The sequence below is a fragment of the Ptiloglossa arizonensis genome, chromosome 2 (genome assembly GCF_051014685.1).
Source record: "Ptiloglossa arizonensis isolate GNS036 chromosome 2, iyPtiAriz1_principal, whole genome shotgun sequence".
Classification (NCBI taxonomy): domain Eukaryota; kingdom Metazoa; phylum Arthropoda; class Insecta; order Hymenoptera; family Colletidae; genus Ptiloglossa; species Ptiloglossa arizonensis.
Window position 1 is genome coordinate 11,290,668 of NC_135049.1, and position 27,510 is coordinate 11,318,177.

General features: G+C 32.7%; 1 protein-coding gene across 3 annotated transcripts in view; it reads left to right on the top strand.

Annotated features, from left to right (window-relative positions):
* Tau (microtubule-associated protein tau) overlaps positions 1 to 27,027 on the top strand; it is an 87,412-nt gene extending 60,385 nt beyond the window's left edge. The window contains exons 2-9 of one of the 3 annotated variants that reach the window (XM_076305732.1): positions 7,191 to 9,849; positions 10,187 to 10,233; positions 11,525 to 11,699; positions 13,698 to 13,906; positions 15,411 to 15,596; positions 16,913 to 16,957; positions 17,664 to 17,825; positions 23,143 to 27,026. In XM_076305732.1, coding sequence (XP_076161847.1) covers positions 7,191 to 9,849; positions 10,187 to 10,233; positions 11,525 to 11,699; positions 13,698 to 13,906; positions 15,411 to 15,596; positions 16,913 to 16,957; positions 17,664 to 17,825; positions 23,143 to 23,223 — 3,564 coding nt within the window. In that variant the 3' untranslated portion in view covers positions 23,224 to 27,026. Of the gene's footprint in view, positions 1 to 7,190; positions 9,850 to 10,186; positions 10,234 to 11,524; positions 11,700 to 13,697; positions 13,907 to 15,410; positions 15,597 to 16,912; positions 16,958 to 17,663; positions 17,826 to 23,142 lie in introns of all 3 variants that reach the window. The other 2 variants (XM_076305731.1, XM_076305733.1) reach the window with 2 other exon arrangements.
* The last annotated feature ends 483 nt before the right edge of the window (positions 27,028 to 27,510 follow it).

Sequence of the window (27,510 nt, forward strand, 5' to 3'; positions counted from 1 at the left end):
AGACCGAATGAGAGAGAATACTGACAGAAATATTACTGAAAGAATAATGAAAATATTAGCTACTAAAAAATAGAATGATTTCGTTCCTGTTTAGATATTATCACTGATTGAATAAGCTTCTCGTAATGAAAAAATCTGTTTAATTTTATATTTGTAATAATCATTAATATTTTGAAAATTATTCATAACGAAAGAAACTAATTTGTATTTATTAAAAATAATACAAATCTTCTTATACTATCTAGATAAATTATATATAATTACAATTTACATAAAAGTTATACTTGTTTTAACATTAACGTGACTTGTTTTTGTGAAAATTGTAATCATATAGAGTTTATATCGATAGAAATGTGTATAAGACTTTTTTGGCTCACTAGCTCGAGATACCATCGATTTCCTACTTCACAGAGTCATCCCCAAAATTGTTCCATATTACATAATGATTAACTAAAAGCTTTTCGCTTTGTTGGTATCGGCATGAAGTAATTATCTTTCATACCACCATAATTTCCATTGATTATAAACAGTCTCATGCAACACTGTGAGCCAATTCTGACATCCGTTTGAGTAATCAATGATGTCTCTGTAAGTGGCAGTTCGTGACTACTCTGTAACTGGCAGTTGCCTGTCTCTACTCGACAAGGAAAGTAGGAATAGCGGACAATCTCGGGAAAACATGAAAACGAACATTTGCGCGAGAAACGTAGTCACTTCCATAAATTAAGAATCGGATACTTTTCTTTAATTGACGCTGAGTGGTCCCGAAATACTGCTACTTATGGAGACATTATTGTTGATGAATTTCGGAAAGTGAAAAGCTTCCTCAGTTTACTCCATTCAAGCTGATGACAGCCTGGAGGACTGAGGTGGTTCGAAGCATCGTCTGTTTGTTCGTACGAGTTGCTATTAGTATTTCACAGAAGAATCAAATATCTAGGATCATTGAATCTTCAATAAAACAACCAAAATCTTCTTTGGAATGAATTTCATTATAAATATAATATCTTGTTGGATTTAGTGCCGAAATTGTAAATTATACGAATAACTTTGAATAAAACTTTTGTCGATATCTGGTGCCAAGAGCGTCATTCCTTAGAACGGTTTGATATAATGGTATCAAAACACGTCTCAGTTGCTAACGATTTGTTTAGTTCTGAGTTTGCAGAGCTTTTGACATTTCCTTCAATTTTCTTAATCACTTAATCGGTGGTAAGTGTACAAAAATATCTCTTTTGCTATCTGTTAATTGTATGGAATGAAAATTATCCAATTGTTTAACTAAATGTATATTTATATTTGAATGTATATCTTAATTCTTAAATGCTTAGATAGAGAATGATCATTTTCTTTATTATTATGAAATGCACCGATTTTAATGTCAAGCGGATTCAATTCACCATAAATATACTAGCATCGTTTACTTTTGTCAAGAAGACAAAAATAAAAGTATTTGTAATTTAAATTCCTCGTAAACTCTATCGTAAACAAAAGTGTTTATATCTTGTAAAGCAAAAATTTCCTGACTCATGATCGCATGATTACTTTTTAATCCTTATAATGTGCTCCTAAAGATTGACCTCCTATTTCAGACCAACCTGTAAATACTGGTAGTGGTCTGTTATTAAACTAAAATGGTCAATACGTTATCTAAATGTAAATGTTTTGAAACATTATTTATTAAAACTCTTAAAAACTTCTATTTATATCATAGGTATTACCAATGTTCAAACTTTTCTAGATCGTACTATCATTTCATGCAATGAAATCTGATATACTCAAAACTTTTCCAAACATCTTCAATAAGCTTTTTTTTTATTAAAGAAGGTTTTGCTACCAATCATCTTCGCCAAAAAAATTAAGAAAAACGTCTATCCTAGTATTAAGTCTCTCTGAACCTGTTCACCTTTAAGTAGTCTGGGTAAAATATAATATGAAGTCTAATTGGCTCTAAAAATAATTTAAATAAATATAAGTAATGTACAGTTTCTTTTCCTGTTTTAATTTTCTAAATAAAATATGATCGTGACAGACACAATTCTAACGGCAAAAATACATTACGCATATTTATTATTTTTATTCGCATCATTTTGTAATATAATAAAATTAGATTTTTATTGGATAGGATTGTATTCGGTAGGATGTTTTTGTTGGAAAACCATGACGAACACTAGAATAAAGTAATTAAAATAAGCTTTTAATTAATATACAATAATTTTCGAATTAACATTAAAAAGTATAAAACAATTAACGCAAAAAATATGTGGACATTTACCGTACCTAGAATAGAATTACACTTATCATGTATCCAAAAGAATAATAAAGAGTTTGTTTTCTATAGTGTTTTGCTTTGCTAATATATTTATACGCTTATACAACTATATTTTGTAGAATATTTGAAAATATTAAATCAATAATATACTATTGTATTCACTGTAACTACAAGCACGTAAAAATATTCATAATATTATACATAAATGAGATACACGGGTAATCGATAAAGACGAATAATATTTTGATGATAAAGTAGAATGTAGGTATATAGATTTTAACAACTCTACTTTCTTTGATCGCAAAAAGTCGCGTCAGTGTTTTGCTGGGGTCAAGTGGACCGCATTGTCTCTTTACCTTTCGATAGGTACGTTACTCTAGTTCAAAGGACTCTGTCAGTGTGTTGACAAGTGCACCGTGAATTACTTGGAAAGTATACAAAAGCACGTGCGCTATTCTTACTAGTTATAAAACAATATTTGTCGACTAGGGTCGGCCAGACTACTCCACCCCCAGACTACTCCAGGGTTAAATGCTTTTCTACGTATTTAACACAAAAGAAATATAATTTCTTCTTCTTCGTTGAATGCGAAAATCGTGTTCCCCAAATTGAGAATTCGAAATTTCGTGAAAATTGTTTGAAAAGAATGAGAAGAAAAGAAGAGAGTATTGAGAAACTTTTGCGACACAGACAATGCATTCTGTACTTCGCACCATTTCGAAAACTCAATTATCATGGCACACTCGTGCAAACAATTTTAACAACCTCCTTGAACGTTTTCACTGATGAATTCCACGGAGAAACGAACTGAAACAGTCGTGCACCGTGAAGAAAAGCTACTGCTGTAGGTCACGCTAACCCGAAATGACTCGAAATCGCGTTGAATGTTGATGGTATTCTATAATCATTCGTGGCTTAATCCCATAACGAGTGGAATAGTCGATCGGTGGCAGGTACGGCAAATATGGATCCTCGACACATCACCGTATTCTATTATCGAATGATCGATGGGCTCAGGGCCAATATCAGTCACCCGAATTTCACCTGCGCATTTAAACTTCGAATTCGTATCACTTTCGCGTTGTTCTGATCGATCCTTTGGATGCGGCACAAACAGTCATGTTACGAATAATGAAGTAACGTACAGAGAACAAAGAAAATTGATAAAAGAATAAGGAAAGAAGAGAACGAATTTTAGAAACAGAGCTGTTCACTGGACACTTATTTATATTGCTTAAAAAATAGATATTAAGTTAGAGATATAATTTTCCAAAGCGATTTTATTGCCTCAATTTGATATATAATAATGATAATAAAAATAATAAAATAATAAGTAATAAAAATAATAATACAAAATAATCAAAGTAATACTACGAAAATAATTTAAAAATGCGAAACTGTAATGTTTAAAAATATTTAACCTTTACTCACGTGTCTTTATATTTTCGAGAAAAAAATCTACATTGAACAATAGTAAGACAATCTTTTCCTGTCGAGATGCATTATTCCAAATATTTAATTACGTTTATTTCGTTTAAATTTCTTACTCACTTTTCAAATAATAGCTATTCGTTCATTCTTTTGCAAATATTTTTGTTCTCAAGTAGTATACACACCGGTCAAGAAGATAGCACATCTTATATTTTTTCGTATTTGGTAGTATAAACTGAAGGAAATGAATATCTTAATGTGTCAACATCGTTGGGCATGGCTGTATGCATAACATACTAAATATCCTCCAAAATATTTATTTCGACAGAAATCTAGGAGTGCAAACGTAAATATTATAGTTCGTAAGTAGGGCAAAGTGCGTTGAATTTTCGAGGATAACTGTGAAATAAATCGCAAAAAGTGTTGATGTAAGCATTAACGTAAAAAATGTACATCATGTTTTAGAAAAATACAAATTGCTAGCACGAAAAAAATTGCAGAAGATACCTTGACTAAATGAGCAGCATAAAGTCGCTTACTTTTATTTCTTTAAATAAAAACAGAAAAATGGATGAGGTATTTTATTATAATTAATAAAATTGATTACAAGTGTCTTAAATTCAATTTCTGTTTAAATATGAATTTTAACGGGAAATTTTTATAACTTTTTGATTAGAAACAATTTTTTCTTTTAAAATATTGTTCAGATAGCAAATTATCTGACAAATACCGAGAAATAAATCTGAATGTGACCAACTTTCATATTTGAAATCATTCAGTTTTTGCACCGTTAAACATTCAATATGTATTCTGCCACAGTGATGCGAATGAATAGGACTATTTATTTTGACCAATGTAGATTGTTTCCTCGTCAACTTCTGTGAAAACTTTTAGCCGATACCAACCTTGATTCTATGAATAGTAAATAGCACCAGACATGAACCACCGAACATCATTCTTCCAACGTGCATACTTCACTTCTACGTACGGTCCGTGATAAGTACTTTTAATTACTTATATACATTTCAGCCCAATTAAAAAGAACGAAATAAAATTAGTTCGACAAAAGGATAATAAATCCATTTTTATGAATTAGTAATATCATCAGTAACTGTATTTGAAATTTATTGACGATTTCGTTATATTAACAACAATCAACAAAAACCAAGTAACAATACGACCAATATTGTCCTAGTCAATGTGTATTGAAATTCGAAATTTTATATGGTTTTGATTATCAAGTGTGACATCTTTGTACTTGTATAAATTTTTGAAATTAGAATTGAAACTTTTGGTGTATTTATGTTCGAATTTTTTAATACTGAAGTGTAGCGTTTTTCACAGTACATATAACCTAAGCATATACAGAATGATTCATGGCAATTGTTCCTAGGTCATAACTCCGTTATCAGGGCAATTAATGTTAAAGAAAAGAGATAAATAATTTAAAGGGTTCTATAATGCATTTGTAAGACCATAGTATTTTTATATTATAGGTGCAATAACGCATGCGCATTTAACAAATACATTACTTCTTTTTAATGGAAATATATCTATTCTTCGACAAAAATCGAATCCTCTCACAGTCTTACATAAAAAAAGTATTGAGATAAACTATTATAGTAAAAAAATGATTGGTTCATGAGATATGTTATCTTCGATAAAGACATTTATTTAAAATATCTCGTGAATTAGTTATTTTTTTACTACTTTACTTCCATACTTTTTTACGTAGAATGACGAGTGTATTTAACTCGTGCAAGATAAAATATGCATTTCCATTTTAAGAAATAATACAGTTGCTGAAATCACGAACAATATTGCATTTATAAAAAAAGTATAGTTCTACAAATGTAACACCATCCTTGATTCGTTGAATCATCCATTGTCTCCCTTTATATTTTTCTCTAACTACACTAATAATAGAATTATGAATCAGTTATGCGGTCACCTTGTATACTGTATGCAGATGTTTAGTCGAAGAAACGAGACAAAACTGTAATAGGTATTCTGATCGTAAGTACATCCTAAACATTGAATAGAGTTATCGTCAACACTCCAATTTAAAATGTATCATTTTATAATAACTTTTTATCGCGTACATACATTACAAAGTGTCATTCTTTATACGCAGAAATATAATTACCATACAGTAACAAGATTGAATCCGAAAAATCTCAATTTTGAAAAACCACGGTAATTCACCGTGTAAGAATAAGTAATCAAAATATATACTAAACACCTGAAGATACAATTTAAAAAATGTACGTCCCAGGAAGTCATGGAAGCAACTATGCCCAAAGATAAATAGTATAATCAGAATTTATTTATTGATAAAATACAAGTTTGTGGAGACATAACGTACTGTAAAAGAAGTAAGGTGATGATCTTCGTCAAATTATTGACAATAAGTAATGTATTATAATTTGTCTATAATTGAAATACGTTATCATTTAGAATATCTATTTCATTTCAATATGGCCAGAATATTTCATAACCGACCGATGATATAAGTTCTTATGAATATTGTTCAATACGGAGAATAGTGAAAACATTATTTGTCCATATCCCCGTCCGTATCAATTTTTTAAGAACATATTTTTGATACCTTCGGTTGTAAGATATTCCACCATATCAAGATAAAACAAACACCCTGTATAAAGTTAAAGTATGTTATACTAAAAGGACTCGAATGAAACGTTAACATAAAATTGATTCTCAACAATTTTCTATTAACATAACTTTCCATCGCTTTCTATATATATTCTTTAATATACCAAGATATAGATTTTTTTTTTATTACAATTTATCAGCCTTTTGTGAAGTAATAAATGTTATTCTCCATAGACCTTCCCATCAACAGTGTGCAGTCTAACATTTTCTTTCTATTTATTTAGAATAAAAAAACAATGGAAGTTTTACGAACCTAAACCCTGTGTAAAAAGTATAAACTTAATGATGTGCAATTATGTATAGTTTTGGAAATTCTCTGTACCATTTCTCTCGAATGAAAGAAATTCCAGAACTGCGTATTATTATTAATTTTATACTTGTCAAACCGAATTTAGATTCACATAATACGTAGTCCTATTACGAACAAAACTTTGTTTGATCCTTTATTCTAAATTGATATAAAGAAAATACTAGACTGCGCACCGTTGACAGAAAAGTTCATGAAGAATAATATCCATTACTTCAAAAAAGTCCATAAATTCTAACAAAAAAAAAATAACTCTATATCTTGGAATATTAAAGAATATACAAAATATAGAAAACGATGAAAAGTGTCATCGAGGTTTCACGTTATAAAAAAATTGCGGAAAATCACTCGTATGTTAACGTTTCAAAGTAATTCATCGAGTCTTCCCCCTTTAAGGAGTGAATAATTATCAACTCGATTGATATTGAACTCGAAGGTCGATCTCTCGAGATTTCTCTTAACGAATTCACAACGATTCGCGAATCCTCACATGTCACTGTTCCGTAGGTAAAACCGAACGCGGCATTACCATCTGGCTTTCGGGCGAGACCGCAAGGTCCACCTGGATCACCGAGACACCCTATAAATAATGGTCCTGTAGGACAATTACGACCAGGAGTACAGCCACAGCAAATCCGATTCGACGGTCGTTCTCCATTCAGACCGTCCAATTCCGGACAATTCGCGCAGCTCAGACCATACGGGCACCCAAGACCTCCAGTAAATTCATTTCCTCAGAGAGCACCTCAACAAGGTCAAAATCCACCTATCGTTTTAAATCCACGTTTCGCCCCGCCAACGATCAATAGACCCGGTCCACAGCAACGACTCAGGCTACCCCACCCTGGAAATTATCAGGGTCAACAATTCCAAAGGAACATACAGCAACAAGCTCAACAGTTCAGGCCACTCCAACATCCGGGTATACCGCAGCAAAAACCGTTAGTTCTTGGCCAGCCGCTGGAAATCGCACAGAAACAATTACAACGACATGAATCGTTGTTGAACATCCCTCAACAAGGTCTACCATCTCAGAAGGACGAAAAAAAGGTTCCGCTTCCGCGTATAGTAGTCGAAAGAATGGCCGATGTTGACAATGCGAAGAAGGTGAAACAGTTCGAGAATTTCGCACCGAAAGAGATGCGGGAGAATGCCGAGAACGACGACGACGACGACGACGTCGTGATGGACGTTAAGAAATCGCAATCGGTCGATCGCGATCATTTGAAAAGGGACGAAACGATCGTCTCGAAATCACCGAACAAGGAGAACGGTGTCCAGCCCGCGAAGAAGCCGGAATCCGCGACGATAAACGGGAAAATGGACGTTAAGTTCGAGGACACGGCTACGGAGAAGATGAACGAAAAATTGAACAATTCCACCGCGAATCATAAACTCGATAACCCCGAAAGTAAAACCGTGGAATCTGCCAAGGATATCAGGCTGTCCTCGGGGAAATCTGACGAAAGTAGGCAACCCGAGACTCCCGGTAGAGTAATGGAAAAGGTAGATAACAAAGTAGAAGAATCAACGGGGAAAACAATCGAAAGTAAAAATATTACCAAACACGACGCAGACTCGATCAAAGAGTGTACAGAGAAATCGATAACCCAAAATGAATCGAGTGGCTCGCCAACTACCACCATCTTGGGTGACAAATCGAACAGTTCGGATACCCCTGAAACGTCTACTCAGCCGGTGAAAGCATCCTCGGGCGAGGAAAATCTAAAAGCGTCAACGAAACCGCAAACTGAAACTCGGTCCAGTGCTTCGGATGAGAACGGTCAAAAACAAAACGAACAGAAATTAACTTTGCCCGATAGTCCGGATAAATCGTGCGCGAAACCACCGACGGATGCGAGTCAGGCTCGAAAAGAGCAAGAACCGAAAACTCCGTTAAAATCTGTGGAAAACTCGCACGCGTGTGTTCCAGGGGACACCAATGAAGTGAAGAGCGAGCAAGAATTGAAAGCATCATCGAAATCACCGGATAAGTCGCGTGCAAGTACAGCAGGGGAAACGAACGATCAAGCGGGAACCAATCAAATTAAAAGCGAAGAGGAATCGAAAGTATCGAAAGTTCCAGATAAGTCACGTGCAGATACACCGGTGGTAGCGAACGATCAAACGGAAGTGAATGAAATTGAAAGCAAGGAGGAATCGAAGATATCGAAATCGCCGGACAAGTCGTGCGCAATTACACAAGCGGAGGCGAACAATCGAACAGACACCGATCAAACTAAATGTGAACGAGAATCGAAAGCATCGAAATCTCCGGACAAGTCAAGCGCACCAACGGACGCGAACAATCAAGACGAGGGTGATCTAAAAGTGCAGGAGAAATCGGACGAGTCGCGTGCGAACACTCCGCTAGAGACGAATCGAACTCGAGAGGAAGAAAAATCGAAGGAGGCTGTCTCGATCGATGCAACCGTACAAGAAGAAAAAACAAGCGACAGTCAAAAGGAAGAAAAATTGAAGTCAGCGTCTCCAGATCCTGACAAATCGACAAAAATTGAATCGAAAATGGAACAGGAGGCTAAAGAATCACTTCCAATTGGAAAGGAGTCGAACGATTCCTCCAAGAGTGCTTCTTCTGCAGTTAAGCAACCTTCCATTGAGGAATTGACCAAACAGGCCGAAAGTATTGAAGAGAATTCCGTCGCGAAAGAAGTCATCGATGAAAATCTATCAAAAGTCGTCGAAGACTCTTCGAAACCAAAGATCAGCCCTCCAAAATCCCCTGAGACTGCAAAAGAAGTGAACAAACCACCGAAATCTCCAGCGCCATCGGAGATCGAAGAAAAATTATTGAGAGCGGAATTGTTGTCGTCCAATCCGAAATCTCCAGCTGAAAGTGTGAAAGGCTATGACAATGGACAGAGGAGGTCGTTAACACCAAAATCGTCACCGGTTTCCAGCCCTCAAACACCAGTTTCCCCGAAATCCCCAAAGTCCCCGAAGTCACCCACCGACAGCTGCAAATTAGCGAACAACGAAGAGAAGAAAGCCACTTTTATCGAAGATTCGATCAACGGGGCAAAAGACGACGACAAAGAAGAGACACCTGATTCGAAAAGTACATCAAAAGAGACTAATGTTCAAGAGACACCCACGGCTGCCGAGTTGGACAAAAAATCAGAAGAGAAGTTTACAACGGCGCCAGGTTTTTATTCATATTTATAAGAGATTCAGGGAAGCTTAACGAATTAAAAAGTATTTACTGAAAAGAAAACATTACAAGTAAGGTTAAAAATAGATTCGAAATATTGAAGTATAACAATTTCGTGTTCAATATTTTCGTGTTGAATATAATACCACGATCCGAATATTGCATCTTTTATAAGTGCACATCGTTATATATTATTGAAAGATTTCAAAGAGCTAGCGTGTTTACAATATTGCGAAAATTTTGCTTTAAAAGTGCACGGTGAAACATTTCTTTGACATTTATTTTAATGTTGAACGAACACTTGGATTACATTTATTGTTTGTTTTCGCAGGAATTCAAAATGGCAATGCAATGGACGAATCGGTGCAGTCCAATATGGTAAATATCTTCGTTTGTGTATAGAGAAAGTATCGGATATCGTATACCTGAGTAGGTAATTCCTAATACAAACGAAATTGAAAATGTATAATAAAATTGTTGTGTATGAGGTATTATTTTCAAGAAAATCGAATTCGGATATTTATCGAGTGAATATTCTATTTTTTTTTCCTTCGTGACAATTTCTATCGATGATAGAAGGAAAGATCAATCTTAGGAAGAATCACGAATCGTATTAAATCGTCGTAAGAACCATAAACCATTCTCTCCATATTACTTCAGATGTAGAAAGCATGTTCCTTCTCGCGATTAATATAATGTATATCGTAAATTTCAATTTATACTCCAAACAATCGAAAAGTTCAGGCAAAGCGTTCCTTTTGATCGAATGTACGACTTACATTGAAGTATTATGGATATAAACAAATGGTAAAATTTCTAAAAATATCATTATCCTTCTTAACGTATGGTACATAAACAATGAATAAGTACAAGACTTATCAGAAGTTGAGAAGAAATTTTGAGAAGTTGTCGCAATTTTTCTACTTGTTTTTTGTCTTTCACTCTCCCTCTCTCGTTGATCTTCGTTATGCTCTCCGATAGCTGCAAAAATAAACAAGGTAAAGAGACAATAACAATCACAGTTTACCTATAGGAAGGTGCTCAGATATATAGTATATATATAGGCCTTTGTTGGCTATCTGTAAGACAAGCAGTACACCGACCAATATATAGACGTCACTTTATGTACATCTGGTATAGCCATAAACCTTACGAAGACAGCATTAAAAGTTCAAACGAACAGGAGTCACATTTCTTTGAGAATTAAACATCTGGACTTCGTGGTGTATCTTCCATTAAAAGCTGTCATGGTTCGGTCCTAAATAAACGAATAGAGTACGAATGGAGTATAATATAGAATTCTCTACAATTGGAACCATTTAAAACAGATAATGCCATACCACCATCAATGTAACCAAACATTCGTGCAAGTAAAAAGAGAAGAGTAATTAACGAATATCGAACAAACTGTTGAGTAATGGTCAGTTACATACTCATGGCTGAGTATGTAAAATCGAAGTTTGAAGATGTACTCTATGAATATTCAAATCTGATTTTCTTGAAAACTTAACCCAATATGAAAAAATTATATTGTATATTTTTTACTTGTTTCTTTACAAGTAACTGCCTTCTTTTCGATTGTACCATGATTTCCAATACACTCTGTAGATTGGCACATTTCATAGTATTAATTAGATAGTCTGCTAAGACAGCACAATAATTTTCACAGATATCAGCCACAAATGGAGTTGAGAATTTACTAACGAAAGAGCCACGCTCCAAATCAAAAGAGGCAGACAAAAGATCAACAGCTGGATCACCCATAAAATCGCCAAGTAAATCTATTAAATCGTTGCCACGAACACCGGAAACCCCAACATCAACAACTGCCCAAGACAAGAAAAGTAAGTATTTTCAAATTTTTTTGTAATTTGGTTACGCTTCACAGAGGAACTTAATATTTAATCTAATTAATATAATAATTGTTGAACCCCGTACGAGCCTCCAAAAAATTTTTGTACCCGTGCGTTGTATATTTATGTATATTATGTATATTATATGTTACTGTGTTATCAGCATTAGACGTGGTATTGGTAATAGGTTTCTCTTTTCACTAAAGATAGATCGACTGTGTATAAGACTAAGCTAATCGTCTTGTTTACCTTCTTGAAATGGCAAAAAATTAGTTTAAATACCGAAGAAACAATTGCGAAATATTAGTTTCTATGTACAGAGTGTTCCTAAAATGTCTGGTCAAACATTTCAAGCTTATTCTCTTCTAATGATATTGGTCAGGAAATGTCACAAAACTGACAGTATTCAAAATGTCCCCATGTCTGGGAGAAAATTTAGCAAAATATATTTACTCAAAAATAACATTTATCGATGCGTGAGTCACAAATCATGCTAGCTGCTTGCTACAGTACTTTTAATCTTTAAAGAAGAAACCATCCCTTATACCAATACCATCCATTTGATTTTGAATATAAAATATTATAATTCGTTCGTTATAAAAGATATTGAAAAATGTTACGAATGAGTGTTGTACTATTTCTAAGAACCTGTGAATTAGTAAGAATAGTGTTCGAAATTTTGCTTTTTTTCTTTCGAATATTCGTGCAAACATGAATGAAATGGGTAGTATCAATAAATCGGAATGATTTATCCAATAACAATGAGTCTTAACGCGATCTTCTTTGGACTACTTTTAATTGTACGCAATTGAAAGTTTTTCAAAAATGATTCCAATAACGTTTAATTCAAAATAATCTGAATGTGACAATACGAGGACTTATTTTTTGTCGAGAAAACTTCCCCAATCCATTGGTAATACAGTCTTAAAGATATACCGAGTTATCCATATTTTAATTTTATTGCTTTCCATTACAAAATAAGGTGATTTCGTGGAATAGAAACGCTACCTTCTCCAGTTAGATGAAATCAAGTGAATACTATTTAATTTCATATAACTGAGAACTGCTGATTTAACAAATACTATCGCTTATATCGTTAAAAATCGAATCTTTTCGCCAATAAACAATTTTCAATAACTGTAACTTGGGAAAGAAGTATTTGTCTGGCATAAGTTTGTAAGACATTCTAAATATTAATACGATGAATAGAATACACTGGTATGTTCTTCCCAAACAATTTAGATATAAACAATTCCGTATATGAAGTATATCTAATAATTAGAATGAATTATGACTACTGTTTAAGTGGAGATACAAAGAACTGATAAAATGGAATAGTACAACAAGAGTTATTTTGCAATACATTATGAGATATTTAGTGTTTCTTACCAAAGTATGCGAATTATTTTCTATGAAGTTATTTCAAAAATAAAATGTTACACATCTATTTTTATTCTACACATAACTAATAGTGTAAAATATATGAAGAGATTATTTTCCATTATAAATACTCCAATAATATCCATTAGTATTTTAAATCTTTGACCTTTTAATGGATGTTCTATGACTTTTAAGTTTAGGTCTATGCAAATGTATATATACTGTGTGAAATATCATTATTTAAATTGTCTATATTCCACAAAAGTACCAAGCAGTGAGAAATAACTGCTTGTCGATTTTACTTTTAACGTACTTTCGAAAGATACATTGAAAGTTTTAAATAACAACATCAACCAGTGTATAAAGTTACATTCGTCGTCGATTAAAAACAAATAAATTTTAAATTCAATTTACCCCAATTAAAAATTATTTATTTCATTTCATATGAAATTGATATAATTCAACGAGTCGTATTTCCTACGGCCATTTTGCTGTTATACTTTAAGGAAAGATGTTACGATTTATCGTAATGCTAAGAAACAAATATCAACGAAAGTAACATTCTTGCGAACATGTACCTATATTTATCATTTCTATTGAACCGTACAGAATTGCCTATGAATAAAGTTCAAGTGGGCTCGGCACCCTCTCCAAATCTGAAAACGGTACGATCGAAAATCGGCTCGCTGGATAATGCAAGTTACAAACCAGGCGGTGGAAAGGTGAAAATAGAAAATAGAAAACTCGACTTCAGCAAGGCACAGCCAAAGATCGCTGCGAAAAATGAAAAATACACGCCCAGTGGTGGGGATAAAAAGGTTAACTTTTTACTTTGATCTTTTCAATTGTTTATCCGTCGACATTGATCGATATAAGTTTCCTCTTGTATGGAAAGAAAAAATCTGTTTACGACCATGGTAGCTTAATTGGTAACAGCTAACGATGGGACCAATCCAATAACGTACTCATTAATACGTCTCAATTCCCAAGCATTCTATTGCGTACCAAAGAGATATCAGAAATAAGTGGTCATTGATATTAGTAAGATATAAATGTGGAGATTTCTATCGATGTAATTCAAATATCAAGAATCGTTGAGGTATCGATAAAACAATGATGCAACTTGTAGTATTAAAGTTATGGTTTACTAGAATAACTTCGAATAAATCTTTATTCAACTAATCATTCGAATATTTCTTATTCTTTTTCACCTAATATGTATATTTACGCAATTTTTCATTTTGATTTAAATAGTGGGAAACACTATTTCTGAAAAAGTGCAATGTACTAATTAATTTTCAAAGTATGTAACTATTATTGTTATTTTTGTATTTGTCATATTTAACTATGAAAATTCATTAAATTCTAATTTCAAAAGATCACCAATTCTTTTTGACGTCCATTTCTTTTAGTTCTGATGAATTGTAAATATCATTAAACAGGTATCAAATTTCATTCAGAAATAACTCGAGTAATTTCGTGCTACGATTATCTATGATAGTTTGAATAAAGTTAATTAATTAAATAATGTAGGTGTACTTTCAAGAATACTCACACTTATTCTGTCAGTTGGTCAGATCTCACGGAACTGTAAACGTATAAGGATAAGGTAAATAAAATTTTTTTTCTTTCCATACAAGACATTATTTTTCATTAGATACATGGATATAATAAAGATTTAGATTCAGTATCTTAACATTCTTGTCGTCAAACATAAATGTATTAATGATATCAAAATCCGTCTCGGTCTCATCAGTAGTACCATTGATTTTAAGTGAAAAGTGAATTGTTAGTCCAACAAATAACAAATTTCTTATTCGAGATAGGTAAAATTGAGTTGAGACTATACGAACAATTTTATACTTGTATATTTTACAAGTATCCAAATTCTAAGAATAAACTTCGAACATTTGAGTATACCATTTTATAATTTCACAGTCAAAAAATATAAACGCATTAATGTTTCTTTATCAAAGTTAGAAATGTTATGTAGAATATCGTTAACATATTAAATTATATCTTAAATAAAAATGAAGTTTAAAGAAATGATATCCGTATTATACCATTGAAAAAATAGTCCGCTATTCATACTGTTCAAATACTATTTAAATCACCGAAGTATTCGAATATTCAAATACAGATAAATTCGACAAATAGTCCCAGCTCTATCGTATGACTGATTCTTTTTCCTCTGTACTACTGATATTACTTCGCTTTCGAAATACTGATTTTCTTCCTCTACGGGATTAAAATTTGTTACGTAACAGCATTTCACAATGAATGAAAACTATAATTTTATATTCTTCTGAAAATTGAACGCAGATCTCCCAAGTTAAGCTTCAATGGAACGCAAAGCCAAAAGTTGGATCTTTGGATAACGCAACGTACAAGCCTGGCGGCGGTGACAAGAAAATAGAGACTGTGAAGCTTGATTTCAAGGACAAAGCAAAACCAAAAGTCGGTTCCAAAGACAACGCTAAGCATATTCCTGGCGGTGGTAGCGTCAAGGTAAGAATTTCATTTATCAGAAAATATGTTTCCCTAGAAGTGTTAAATACTTTTAGAATTTCACGTAACCGCGAGTAACCCTTTATCTGCGTTTAGTCTATAATTTGAAGATTTTGCAAATTTAATACCAATAGTTCTTCTATCATCGAAGAAGTTTCATAACAATAGCAAAGTATTTCTACTTCGAATTAATCCGTGCATTTCTATTTACACATAATTTATCAAACGATAAAGAAATTTATTCGCATTTTTTGATTTCAATTGTACAGCAAAATTGATAAAATTATTAAGAATTAAATATAATTCCTACGAAGAACAGGTTAAATTGGAATCAATTAAAAGTAGTCGATTATAGTTGAAGTTTCAAAAGAAGACAATAGAAATCAAATTTATTTGCGTTTGTATTTCTGTCATCTTCATGGCTGAATATTGGAAAAAGCGATTACACTAAAAAAATGAATAAATCGACATATTTATGTGTGTTCTTTGAATTTTTTAATATTTATTTTAAAAAAAGTCTGGTATGTTTTCGCTTGAAATTTCCTAAATTCATTCTGTTTGTCGATGTAGCGATAAATCATTTTCCTAATTATGATAAATGCTTGCTTTTCGTTTTTAAACGTACATCAATTCATTATGTAGTAATATATAGTGCTCGCTTCGTTCACATGCCACGAGAATGTTCGGAAGTTTGATGAATTAGAAAATGAGTTATTTCAACATTTATTGCATTTTTGCATGTAGAATGTTAACATAGACTCACTTCTACGTCCTAAAATTTTTGTCGATTAGTTCAGTGTCGAAGTTCTCAGAAAACAAGAATTTTAGCATCAAGAGAAATGATTACAATATATTACTTCGTCGATTCTTAAATTGTGAAAAAATATTTCTTTCTGTCATAAATGTGGCTTCACTTTACATTACCCTGTTATTGTTTCGTTAATACTGTATTTCGCACTACTAATACGTCTTAGTAATATTATTTCGTTCAATAAATATATATCGACTAAACTTTCGGAAAGAAAATTAAAAAAGCAGTTACCATTAAAAATATAGAAATCAATTTTATCTACGAAATTCACTATTCCATATTATCTATAATTTTATGTTTCACTTAAAATAATAACACAACATACTTCATACCACTTTTTAACCTAATGTTTCATATTTCTTGATATTCATTTCTCTTAATGCGAAAGAACATTGTGTGTGTAATGAAGAAAGTGTCTCTTTCAAATAGATGAAAGGTTGACTCTCATATGCATGTTTTGTGACCCATCATTATTAACAAGTCATTATTGTTTGTTGGTGTTCAGTCATCGGCAACGCCTCCAAAGACGCCACAGGATTCAAGCAATAACGTAAGTATGTCAAGCAATATCATGAAACATTGACCCAATTGTCTTCTTCCGAGATTTATTGTATTTAGTCACTCATCATCACCTGGTATTGAATCCAAATTACAAATTATAAAATTGTGAAGGGAGTAATTAATAACTAGGACTAAAAATTAATAATATCGTGCCAGTTTAAACTAACATTCACTATCTTTATGCATTGTCGAGAGAAAAATTGAAATCCTTCGAATTCGAATACTCTTCGTTCGTAATAATTAGCGTAAAAACTTATCGCCGTATCGAATATACAATATATTTTTAATTCTGACTGAAATAAACACCGGCTATGTAAGTAAATTCCGTCCGGAGGAAATACAGCATGCTTCTGCATGTTTTAAAATTAGTGTACATATTCTTTTCGAATAGTCAATCTTTTTTGTATGCAAAAATCAAATTTAGTTTAGGAAGCACGTAAAAGTCATTGGATGAGAATGAAAATTATTGACAAACACTGTACACATATGTACGTTGACAGAAATATATACTTATATTATTATCACGTTGTTGGTAAATTTAACGAATCGATCAAATTTCTATGTCGGGAAATTGTCTATATAGCGGTAAAGAAATTGCAAATCTTAATCATAAGTATTATTCTACGTGTTCAGTGAATTGCAGTTTTTACACGATATGCGATAGAAAATAATAGACGTTCTGGTACTACTTTCAGATCCAGACACAAAAACTTGATATCAAAGCCGAGAGCAAAATTGGATCCTTGGATAATGTAAAGCATAAGCCAGGCGGTGGTGATAAAAAGATTTTCAACGATAAGGATTACCTTCGACAGACTGGTTCAAATGTAGAAAGCCTCAGTGGCAGTGGATCACAGGTATGGCTTGCTGAAAATAATCTCGAGAACCAGATAATTATTTCACGCTAAAGTAAATTAATATCAGCTGTAAGTTTCCGATTTATATCGCAAAGCGCGACAAAATAATTAGTTAAATTGCACTCATTTTCTCGAGATTCTTTGCCACGTTGTATTCATTATACTTATATTTATATTTGTACCGTTCTTCACTAAATACGCTTGAAAACACGTTTTGCATGCTTCTTTGCAATATTGTAATTTTCTTCTTCGAAAAGGAAGATAAATAATAAACTTGTGTCCACTTTTTTATTTGTTAAATTTTATTTTACATTTTCAATATTTTTATCAGAAAAATTATGCAATAATAATTAGTTCTGCACAATATATTTCATAATGAACGTCAACAATACATCGAAAAGTTAATCTCAAGTAACATGTTCCAATTTGAGCTACTTTTTTTATCAAATATAACTCAACTTAAAATAGATAGTACTTCGCAGACCCCATAGAATATTACACAAAATTGTATTAAATGAAACGACAATAAAACTAAATGTATAATTTAATACAGTGTACATATTTAGTTATTAAAATCAAATGTCATAGTTACTTAACCCTTTGAAGCATCTTTTGAATTATTTTCATATTTTCTTAGACAGGTAATTCTTCTTAAAACAAATAATTACGTTTGAAAGGTTTTCAATATAAAAATTATATTACAAAAACAGAACGTATTTACATCTGTTAGGTCAATCTCTTTCAAAGAGGTCGATGTAACAAACATTGAACGAAAAATGAATTTTGTTCTATTCATCTAAAAACACTTTATATTGTTCTAAAAAATATGAATACACAGTTTGCTTATACGCTTTTTAAATTAGAATTATTTGTAATAACAAATTAAGTTAGTTGAATTCAATTGTGTAAAATAATTATAACTATAAATGTGAGAATTGTTATCAATTTTCTACATCCCCTGATTATCGATACCTAAAATTAATAGCGTCGCGACGATATGAAACAGAATAAAAATGAATTCAGCAAATAACGATACTATTACATCTTGTTCACCAACAAAAGGTGTGGAGCAAAGCACTTACTTCTGAATTGCGTAATATATTCGATTTATTTATTTCTATATGTAAAACAAAAGAAATATATACTTCTCGTACTATAAATGCAGAAAAAAATATTCCGAATCTCAAAAATTAAGAAACACTTCTTTTGTAACTCACACATTTTATTAGCAATAATTAATGGATCCACGTGAACACTCGGGCAAAAAGAATCTGATAAAAGTTTTGAATAATGAATAAAAGATAAGCAATGTTTGATCCTATACTCGTTGAATAAAAATTTTAATTTAAATTATAAAATTAAATATCTCACAATGAAAAAATAATAATTGAACTGTCCTATCGAATTAACGTCCCGAATAAATCGCTGTAGGTTGATTTTATTCGAATAAAATTTTGTCCACCTCTGCTTTCGGTGCATCCCATTCACTTGCCTTATATAGTAATGCAAACTCTAGGTGGACTCCACATATTTGTAAGTTACTTACTTACATCTTATTATGCTTTTCTTATTTATTAACTTTTGCTTAATTTAATTACAATTATCCTACCAGCATGTAAATTGTTATGCTACGTTAAAAATTAGAAAAGAGAAAGTGTAATTATGATGTATTACATAACGGATTAATATTTTCAGGTAATAATCTGTCACAGTAAATATTATTCCGAAATGACGCGTTGCAAAAATAAATTTCTTTCGTTAGGTTGAATGGTCGATTGTCTTTATCATGATATCGTTCGTTAATATAACATCTTTTTTACGAATAGCATTATTTGTTCTCTATAGAGACTAGAAATTCGTTTAATTTAAACGTTAGAAAAATTAATTCGCAAAAGCAACTTTTGAGAAAAATAATGTAGCAAGCGCGAAAACTTACTCAGTTTCCAATACTTTGATTTAAAATGCAAGGTATTGGTTAATTCATGAACGTTTCTTGTTTAGACAAAGCAACGATCATTGTATCTCATTGGTTAAATGCATACGATTTTCAATTAGAATTAGCAAATTGCTGTCTCATTAATAGCCCTAATGATACTGGGTTAAAACCTAATCATAGAGTGGAAATATCAAAAAACCTAAGTGCCAAATTTAGACACATTGGGATATTTCCATAATTAAGCTGTACGTACCATTGTTAATAATCCTGAAATAGAGCATTGCGTACAATTTCCTTTGTAATATTTTTATTTATTTAAATATTTCCTTGTCGATTAATAGCAACAGCACATATCACCTAGTTATGGAAAATCCCTGTGTCTTTGGTTCTTCGATTCTACAATTATTAATACAAGCATACTAAAGGTGCAAGCAAAAATATAATCATTCTATGCGAGAAAATAAATCGAACATATACAATAAATTTCTTTTGTATAAACCTTCGTTTCCGAGAAAATCGATTTTGAAAATTCAACGAGTATGCGCAAAATCATGAACGACTTGTTTAACACGTCTGTCTATTATTCGTTATTTCTATTTGTGTTCTTAAACATTGATTGTGATATGGTATTATTTACTTTTCGTTGACTTTTCCATCGTTTAACTAGATAAAACCAGTTAAAACGAATGTTAACCGTACTCGCGCACGTATCCGTGCAATTTTTAACGTTATTCTTCTCGTAAACGAAAAATCGAATGAAAAAATTCTATTTTATATTTTCAATTAATTTTCTCGCATAAAATGACCGTATTGTTGCTCGTATTACCAATTACCGGACACCCTATGTATATAGCTTGTTGATAAACGAAAACGAATATTTCTAAAGCACGAACACCTATATCTATTGACTTTACAAATCTATTGTTAACGGCACAATATACAATATACAATTCACGAGTAATTGCTTTGTTTTTTAACTTTTGTCGATATGTCTCCCAGCCACACGTAAACTTCTCCGATCTTTAAGTACCATTTTCGGCAACCTATTGTATCAAATTATTAATTCTGGTGGAACGTTTTACATTTCGATTACGTCACCGAAAAATGATTGTTTCATGCATTAACCCTTTCGCTGCCAATAAGAGCCTCGAAGTCAACAGGACAACGGTACTCAGGTCTGAGTACGACGATCGTTTCTCACATTGTGTTTTCACGATGATTGAAATACATTTGCATTTTTTATTGTTACAATACAGAAAGCGTTGTACGTGCAGATCATAATGGATACTATACGATTGATAAATTTTTGCATACCGCACATTTTGCTTATCATGGATGTACTGCCCGCACTTCGTCAACACTCTCGTATAGTTAAACCACCAATGAGCAATAGTTCGCATTCTTTTGTTTTCTTGCATTCTCTGTTTTCGAACCTAACTACGTGTAACATACACCGAAACAAACGCTCGTCTAGCTTAAGGGTCCATTCTACCTTGCCATTTAGAAAGAAAGCTTATTCAGAAATTTTTATTTCAAAAACTAAGAAATATATTAATGATTTTTTTCCCCGTTAAATATTTACCATTTCTTGTTATACAAAATTATATTTTTCATATTTCATAACATTATTATAAAGGTATCATTTTTCGTCGCAAAAGTTGAACCTGAATGAGAACTCGTGTTCTTTGCAAAAGCCCTCTTCGGTTTCGGGGTATGTAATCGGTAAAAATTAAAAGTAAAATGGTTATGTTGTTTAAAAGTGTACGTATTATGGCCACGCAACTGGGTTTACGCAGTGACGATGAGTATCGTGTTCTTTTTGAGTTCATCGTTAGAGCGTTCAAAATTTATCCATATTTTTAAGAACTTGGATATGGCTGGAAAATATCAACAAACTTTCTCTGGGAAAGAGCCCAACCGTGTCACTATCAACGCATTATGGGCCCACGCTCAGCGAAAAGACTTATGGCAATGTCACAGTCTCTCCACGAAGAAAAAATTTCTTTTGCAATGTCTCTTTGCAGCCTTCTTGAAGGACGATTGCGTTCAGTCTTGTAGGCATTACATAATGAGGAAACTACCCCAATTTTCATTGGTTTTAACATACTTCCATTAAATACACGTTCCTCCACAGATGGTGAAAGGGAATTCGAGCTTTGTCAGATCGAATTCAGTTTCATGAAAGAAGTTCAGAATATCCTGAGAGAAAAATACTTCGTGAATACCCTAAGATTTCTACCATTTACCGTACACACAACTTATTGTATCAGTCACATTGCATTCCCAATTCTTTCACATCTTCTTGTTATTGTCGAATAAATATTGTTCATTTGCAAATGAATTTCTATTTGCTGAATAATCAGCTGCAGAAACTCTACGAAAGTCAACAGATCACATAAAATAGACTACAATCGTTAATTTATTTATAATGCATACACCACGGCACACCTGTAAAGAAAGCTTTCAAATTTTAGTCTATTATTTCGTTTCCTTTTACGGATTAAACAAAAACTATTTCTGATATCTGAATGATTGTAATCTCCCGGTGCAACATTATCTCTAGTGGCCTGTTCTCTACCAATTTTTAAAATTTCATCGTCAGAATTACAGAATATATTCTCCAGGCATTAGGTTTTAAAATTGAGCAAAGAAAAATCGATATTTTTAAATTCCACCGTATAGAATGGACCCTTAAGCCATATTCGTCTGTCACTTATAGTATTAATGTTGGTCTATATATACAATTGATCGTGAAACAAATTGCAATAATACGAACAATACGAGAATTTTGTTTAATATTAAATTGTCGACGTATTGATCAATGAAAGTGTACGCTATTTGAGAATAAGTAATTCAGAAACAATAAAGAATCAAAATTACCTCAAAAGCTTGTCATTTCTCCATACTTGGTACAGTGTGTCAGACATAGATATTTTTTAATCGGGGTCAGTCGTAGCGAAGGTGTTAATGAATGAACGTGTTAAGATGAAATATAATAATTTTGAGATAACGAGTGAGAATTGAAACAACTAACCATAAATAATCGAAGAGTAATTATATCGTTATTAACAATAGTAAACATTCTTTATCGCCGATGGAACCCCATTAATAATCACAAGGAACAACCGCGAAGTGTCCTAATACCGATTTTGTTGAAATTATTTAGATCCATAGATCGCTAAAAGATAAGGGACAGTAACAACTATCCTTCAAAATTTCATCCGTTTCGTGCTATCTTATTAATAACCAAACCGACGATGAATGAATATGTTACATTGGATAGGGATCATGAGGTTCTATGCTTCAAAGGGTTAACGTGACCCAGATTGGTAGACGAGCTTGCGGGCCACCTTAATCGTGATACGTGTGTTATGCCCGCAGAGCCCTGTGCCCCCTGGCACGATCACCGCTGACAAGAACGATCTACCTACTTCGGACGAGAACCTCAATCAAGAATGCTAGATCACGAAAACTCGACCGCTAGACCCGCTTTTCGTGTCATTTGCGTCTAATTAATCACCCATATTTTTCTACCCCGATGGTTGGATCGAAGGGCAGCGTTGACTCGTTTAAGGCGTCTAAACGGCTATGCGTACGAGGACGAGTTAAAATTAATTTAATCGTAACGCTATAGAACGAACCTAGACCAATTGATGCGCATAAATCGATCGGTTGAATTCGATATCGTTATTATTTTATAAAAGAAAAAACGAAAGAAAGACGACTGCAAGAATTTTTCCGTGCCATACGAACGAATCTTTTCCGCGTAAAGTTGTTGTGATTTTCGATCGAAAACGAACAAAAAGAAGAAAAACAAAAAAAAGGAACGCAAGGAGCAACGGGGCCTTCTTCCTCCTACGTGTGCGCCCTTCCGATCGAGAATGTGTACGGTGTACGTGTACAACACGGTACGTTTTATAGCACGGCAACCATCTGCAAAAAAAAAAAAAAAACGACGAATTTTTTCCGTTCAATTCGCGCATTTATTCGCAAAGTACTCGTTACGGCATCGATTGATTTAGAATTGTTTCGTTTTAAATACGTCGTCGAGATTGGTCGTAAAGGATGAACCAAACGTAGGGAGGAAGATATAGGAGCTGGCAGAATGGTTATTGAGAGAATATTGTTGGAACGATAGGAGACAGTTCGCGATACTTTTTCAGATTGAAGAAATGATGAATTTACGTACAAATGAACAAACAATATACTATTCACCTCATTACGATTCATTGCAGCGAAACTGTGTCACTTGCAATAACAGTTCACCAACTACATACACAGTACCCCAAGTTTTTATAAAGGTATCGTTTTGTCGGACAACGTAAAACATTAGAATAAATAAGAAAGTATTTATAGAAGGGACAAAACTTTCTTTGATCACATTTCGAAGAGGCAACGTACACCGATAACAACGCAACACGATTGCTATGCCGTTATTGCAATAAGGCATGTCTATCACTCGAGTGTTTACGATGGCATTTTTCCGATCTGAAAAGGATACGCGATAACGTGATACACTTAGGTTATAAAAAGTAAATTCTCGTTTCTCGTGATTGCCTAGAAACGATCGCATCCCAACAGGACAAATATAAACGCGTATGCAGCATACAAATCGCATAGTAACAAACTCAATGTTCTAATCGATTAGTAATGTGACTCATAGCCCGAGGGTAGGTGTATTTTTGTTAAACCTACAAGATGTAACGGAATGTCTAGGCTATTTCTGAAATACCAATAGATGCCAACGAAGCTTTGATGTGCTGTAATGACAAAAAAAAAGAAAAAAAAAAAAATAGAAAATACGATGCCAATTAACGAGCAATTTTAAAAGTAGTGAAAACTGATTATATAACTACTTTACTCGAATTGTCACAATTGAACTCAAGTCCAGCTTTTCTACAGTGCATCCACGAACACGTTTAATGTACGCATAATATATAAATGTATCTGCGATATTTATATTCCTAACGAACGAAGGAAAAATAACGAAGAGCTGTAGCAGAACGCGAGTAACTTATAATATAATACATATAATGATTTATTATCCGAATAAAAGATCTTAAAGCTTCGATTAAATGTACAAGGTAACAAATGTAAACCGAACATATGACGAAATATTAAAGATTTACTGGTACATGTAAAAAGTATAATATACAAATGACTGGTTAAAGCAAAATAAAAGACAATTGAAAACTAACCGTAGATAAGTGGTGAATTATGGATAGTATGTTGTAACGCTAGAAAATCGTGCAACATTTAAACAATGTGAAACGCAATGGTATTCGCTAGTCGTTATTAGAGGTTTACCTGAACTCGCCTACTTCCGGGTTAAAGCCAGATACTTCATATTTATGATAGTTGAGGTATAGACAAGACACATTATATGGTGATGCACACATTTTTCAACCGTTATTGTGCAGATTTTACTCTCGCCAATTCGAATATTGTCCAATTTCGTTCACACGAATAAGCATGCAAATAATATCGATTAACAATTTCAAACGACGACGGTTTCATTCTACAAGAAAATGATGAATAAGGATATCAGAATTGTTACTCGAGGCAAAGTAACTTTTGTCGTGCATCACCGTTTATCGAAAGCATGTGCGGAGTATACGTTAACAAAGCGACTGTACTATTAAGTTCAAAGAGTGTAGATAAAAGTATTATAGTAAATACCGTAACAATTGTACATTCGAGATGAAGTTTCCAATAAAATCATTTTTTTATCTTACAGCACGTTTTTACCGTGAAAGTGAAGTTCTTGTGTACACTCCGTACATGACGCAATGTGCTTGAATAATTTTCACATTCCTCGTTATTCATCGTACCCGTTAAATCAACTTGTTTTAACTGTCGGAATATCGAAGTGGAATCAAATTCACCTTAACGTTATTTCTTTTCGCTTCTGACCTTATTAGCATTACTAATTTCTAACGTTACTTACTAATTTTAACATTTATAAAAATTTTCGTTGTAGGTACAGTATACTAAAGAAAGTGTATAAGTAATATAGTGTTCGATGCATTTTCCGATAATACGAATCGTAATTGCAAAACTATTATTCTTTGTAAAAATTCTTTATAACTTTAAAGAATTATAATACTTTACAAACGCATTGGAAGAATTGTTTTATTTGACTCACCGTTACTCGCGTAACTACTCATAATTATTATTTGATATTCTGAGAGTTAAGTCGAGTACGATACGTTACGAATTGCATGTCCAATTTCAACGATAAACTCGTATGCAGTTCTCTTTTGAGAACCAAAAATTTATTCGAGTCGCGTTCGAATCCATCGATGATTTTTTCAATGCATGTTGCAATGAGCTTATTCAAACTGGTATCACCCGGATATAATAACGAGAATGTTTTTTAACAGATAATCGTTATATAATATCGAGCGTCGATTTATACTAAAAGCATCAAGTTACGAAGGACTCATCCCGTCGAATGAATTACTTTCATGAATGTAGATCACTAGGAATCCCATTTAAACTTGAGAAGTAAGAGAAAGCGCTACTAGAACCGCAGCGTGCAATCATATTCAACGCATCGAGCGAGGAAAGTAAATCATGCGATTGCATTAAATACATTTCATATTGTATTTAAATACTAGAATACGATAAATTCGTAATCGTTACTGTAGATACGTAAACTATATCTTTATTTGTTGCACATTGGAATAAACCGTGAGATATTATCACCGGTTTACAATGAGAGGGAAAGTATGAGTTAATCGTGAAAAAGGAATGGATGGTAAAAATGGAATAACTCAAATTATGTAAACGTGTCAGAGATATCTCGATTGTATCACTTCTAAAGAATTCATACACCCTAGGAAAGTATGTAACACACGTTATAGTTTATTGCTTCCACACTGATTATTATACACTTCGATTCAACTAACCATCTGATATTCGGCGAAAAATTAAATAATATTAAACCATCGTAATTGTCACGAGTAATCAGTTTGTACGAATACAATTGTACAACAAATATCCCACACACCTGTTAAGAACGACGGAAGAGCCATTATAATAATATTTTTCTTTTTAAATTAATACTTCGGTTATTTTTATTGTACTTAATCGTTTCCATTTGCAGTGTCCTCGTTGAGTTTCATTTAATAACAAATTAAAAGAAAATTAGATATGCTAGGTATTTAAAAGAATATGGGACCCTTTTTCAGGATCAGTCTCTCGTGAAAATGAAAATGAAAATCTCCTTTTCCATTTTGCAATCTGAGACTTACAATCTCGATTGTTATCAAGATACAAACAATTAAAGTTTCTCGTTGCAGAAAGGGGGGCAGGGTGCTGACTAGAATTCACCAAGTGTACAAAAGTTAGACCCGTAAATATTAATTGTTTATATCTCGAAAATGAAACCTCAGATCACAAAATGATGAAGGATTTCTCAATTTCTCTTCGCACGAAGAATTTGCGTGTTTTGGCCTGTTTCAATTTTTAAAACGCCCTATATATTATTGTTTTTGTGTACAGAATGAACCAAAACGATATCAAGTTTATAATAATTATTTTTTAGACAATATTAACGACCGTAAGTTCACAATTTTGGTCAAATGTTCTATTACTAGATTAAGAATGATGTATGCGATGCCATGTTTTTCGCAATAGGTGACCGAAACTTTGAGGATGATTCGTCGTACCAAAATAAAACAAAAATCAAAAATGACAAAATTGCGTTTGAAGCTTTATATACAAGTTAATAGTTGTTAAAAATAT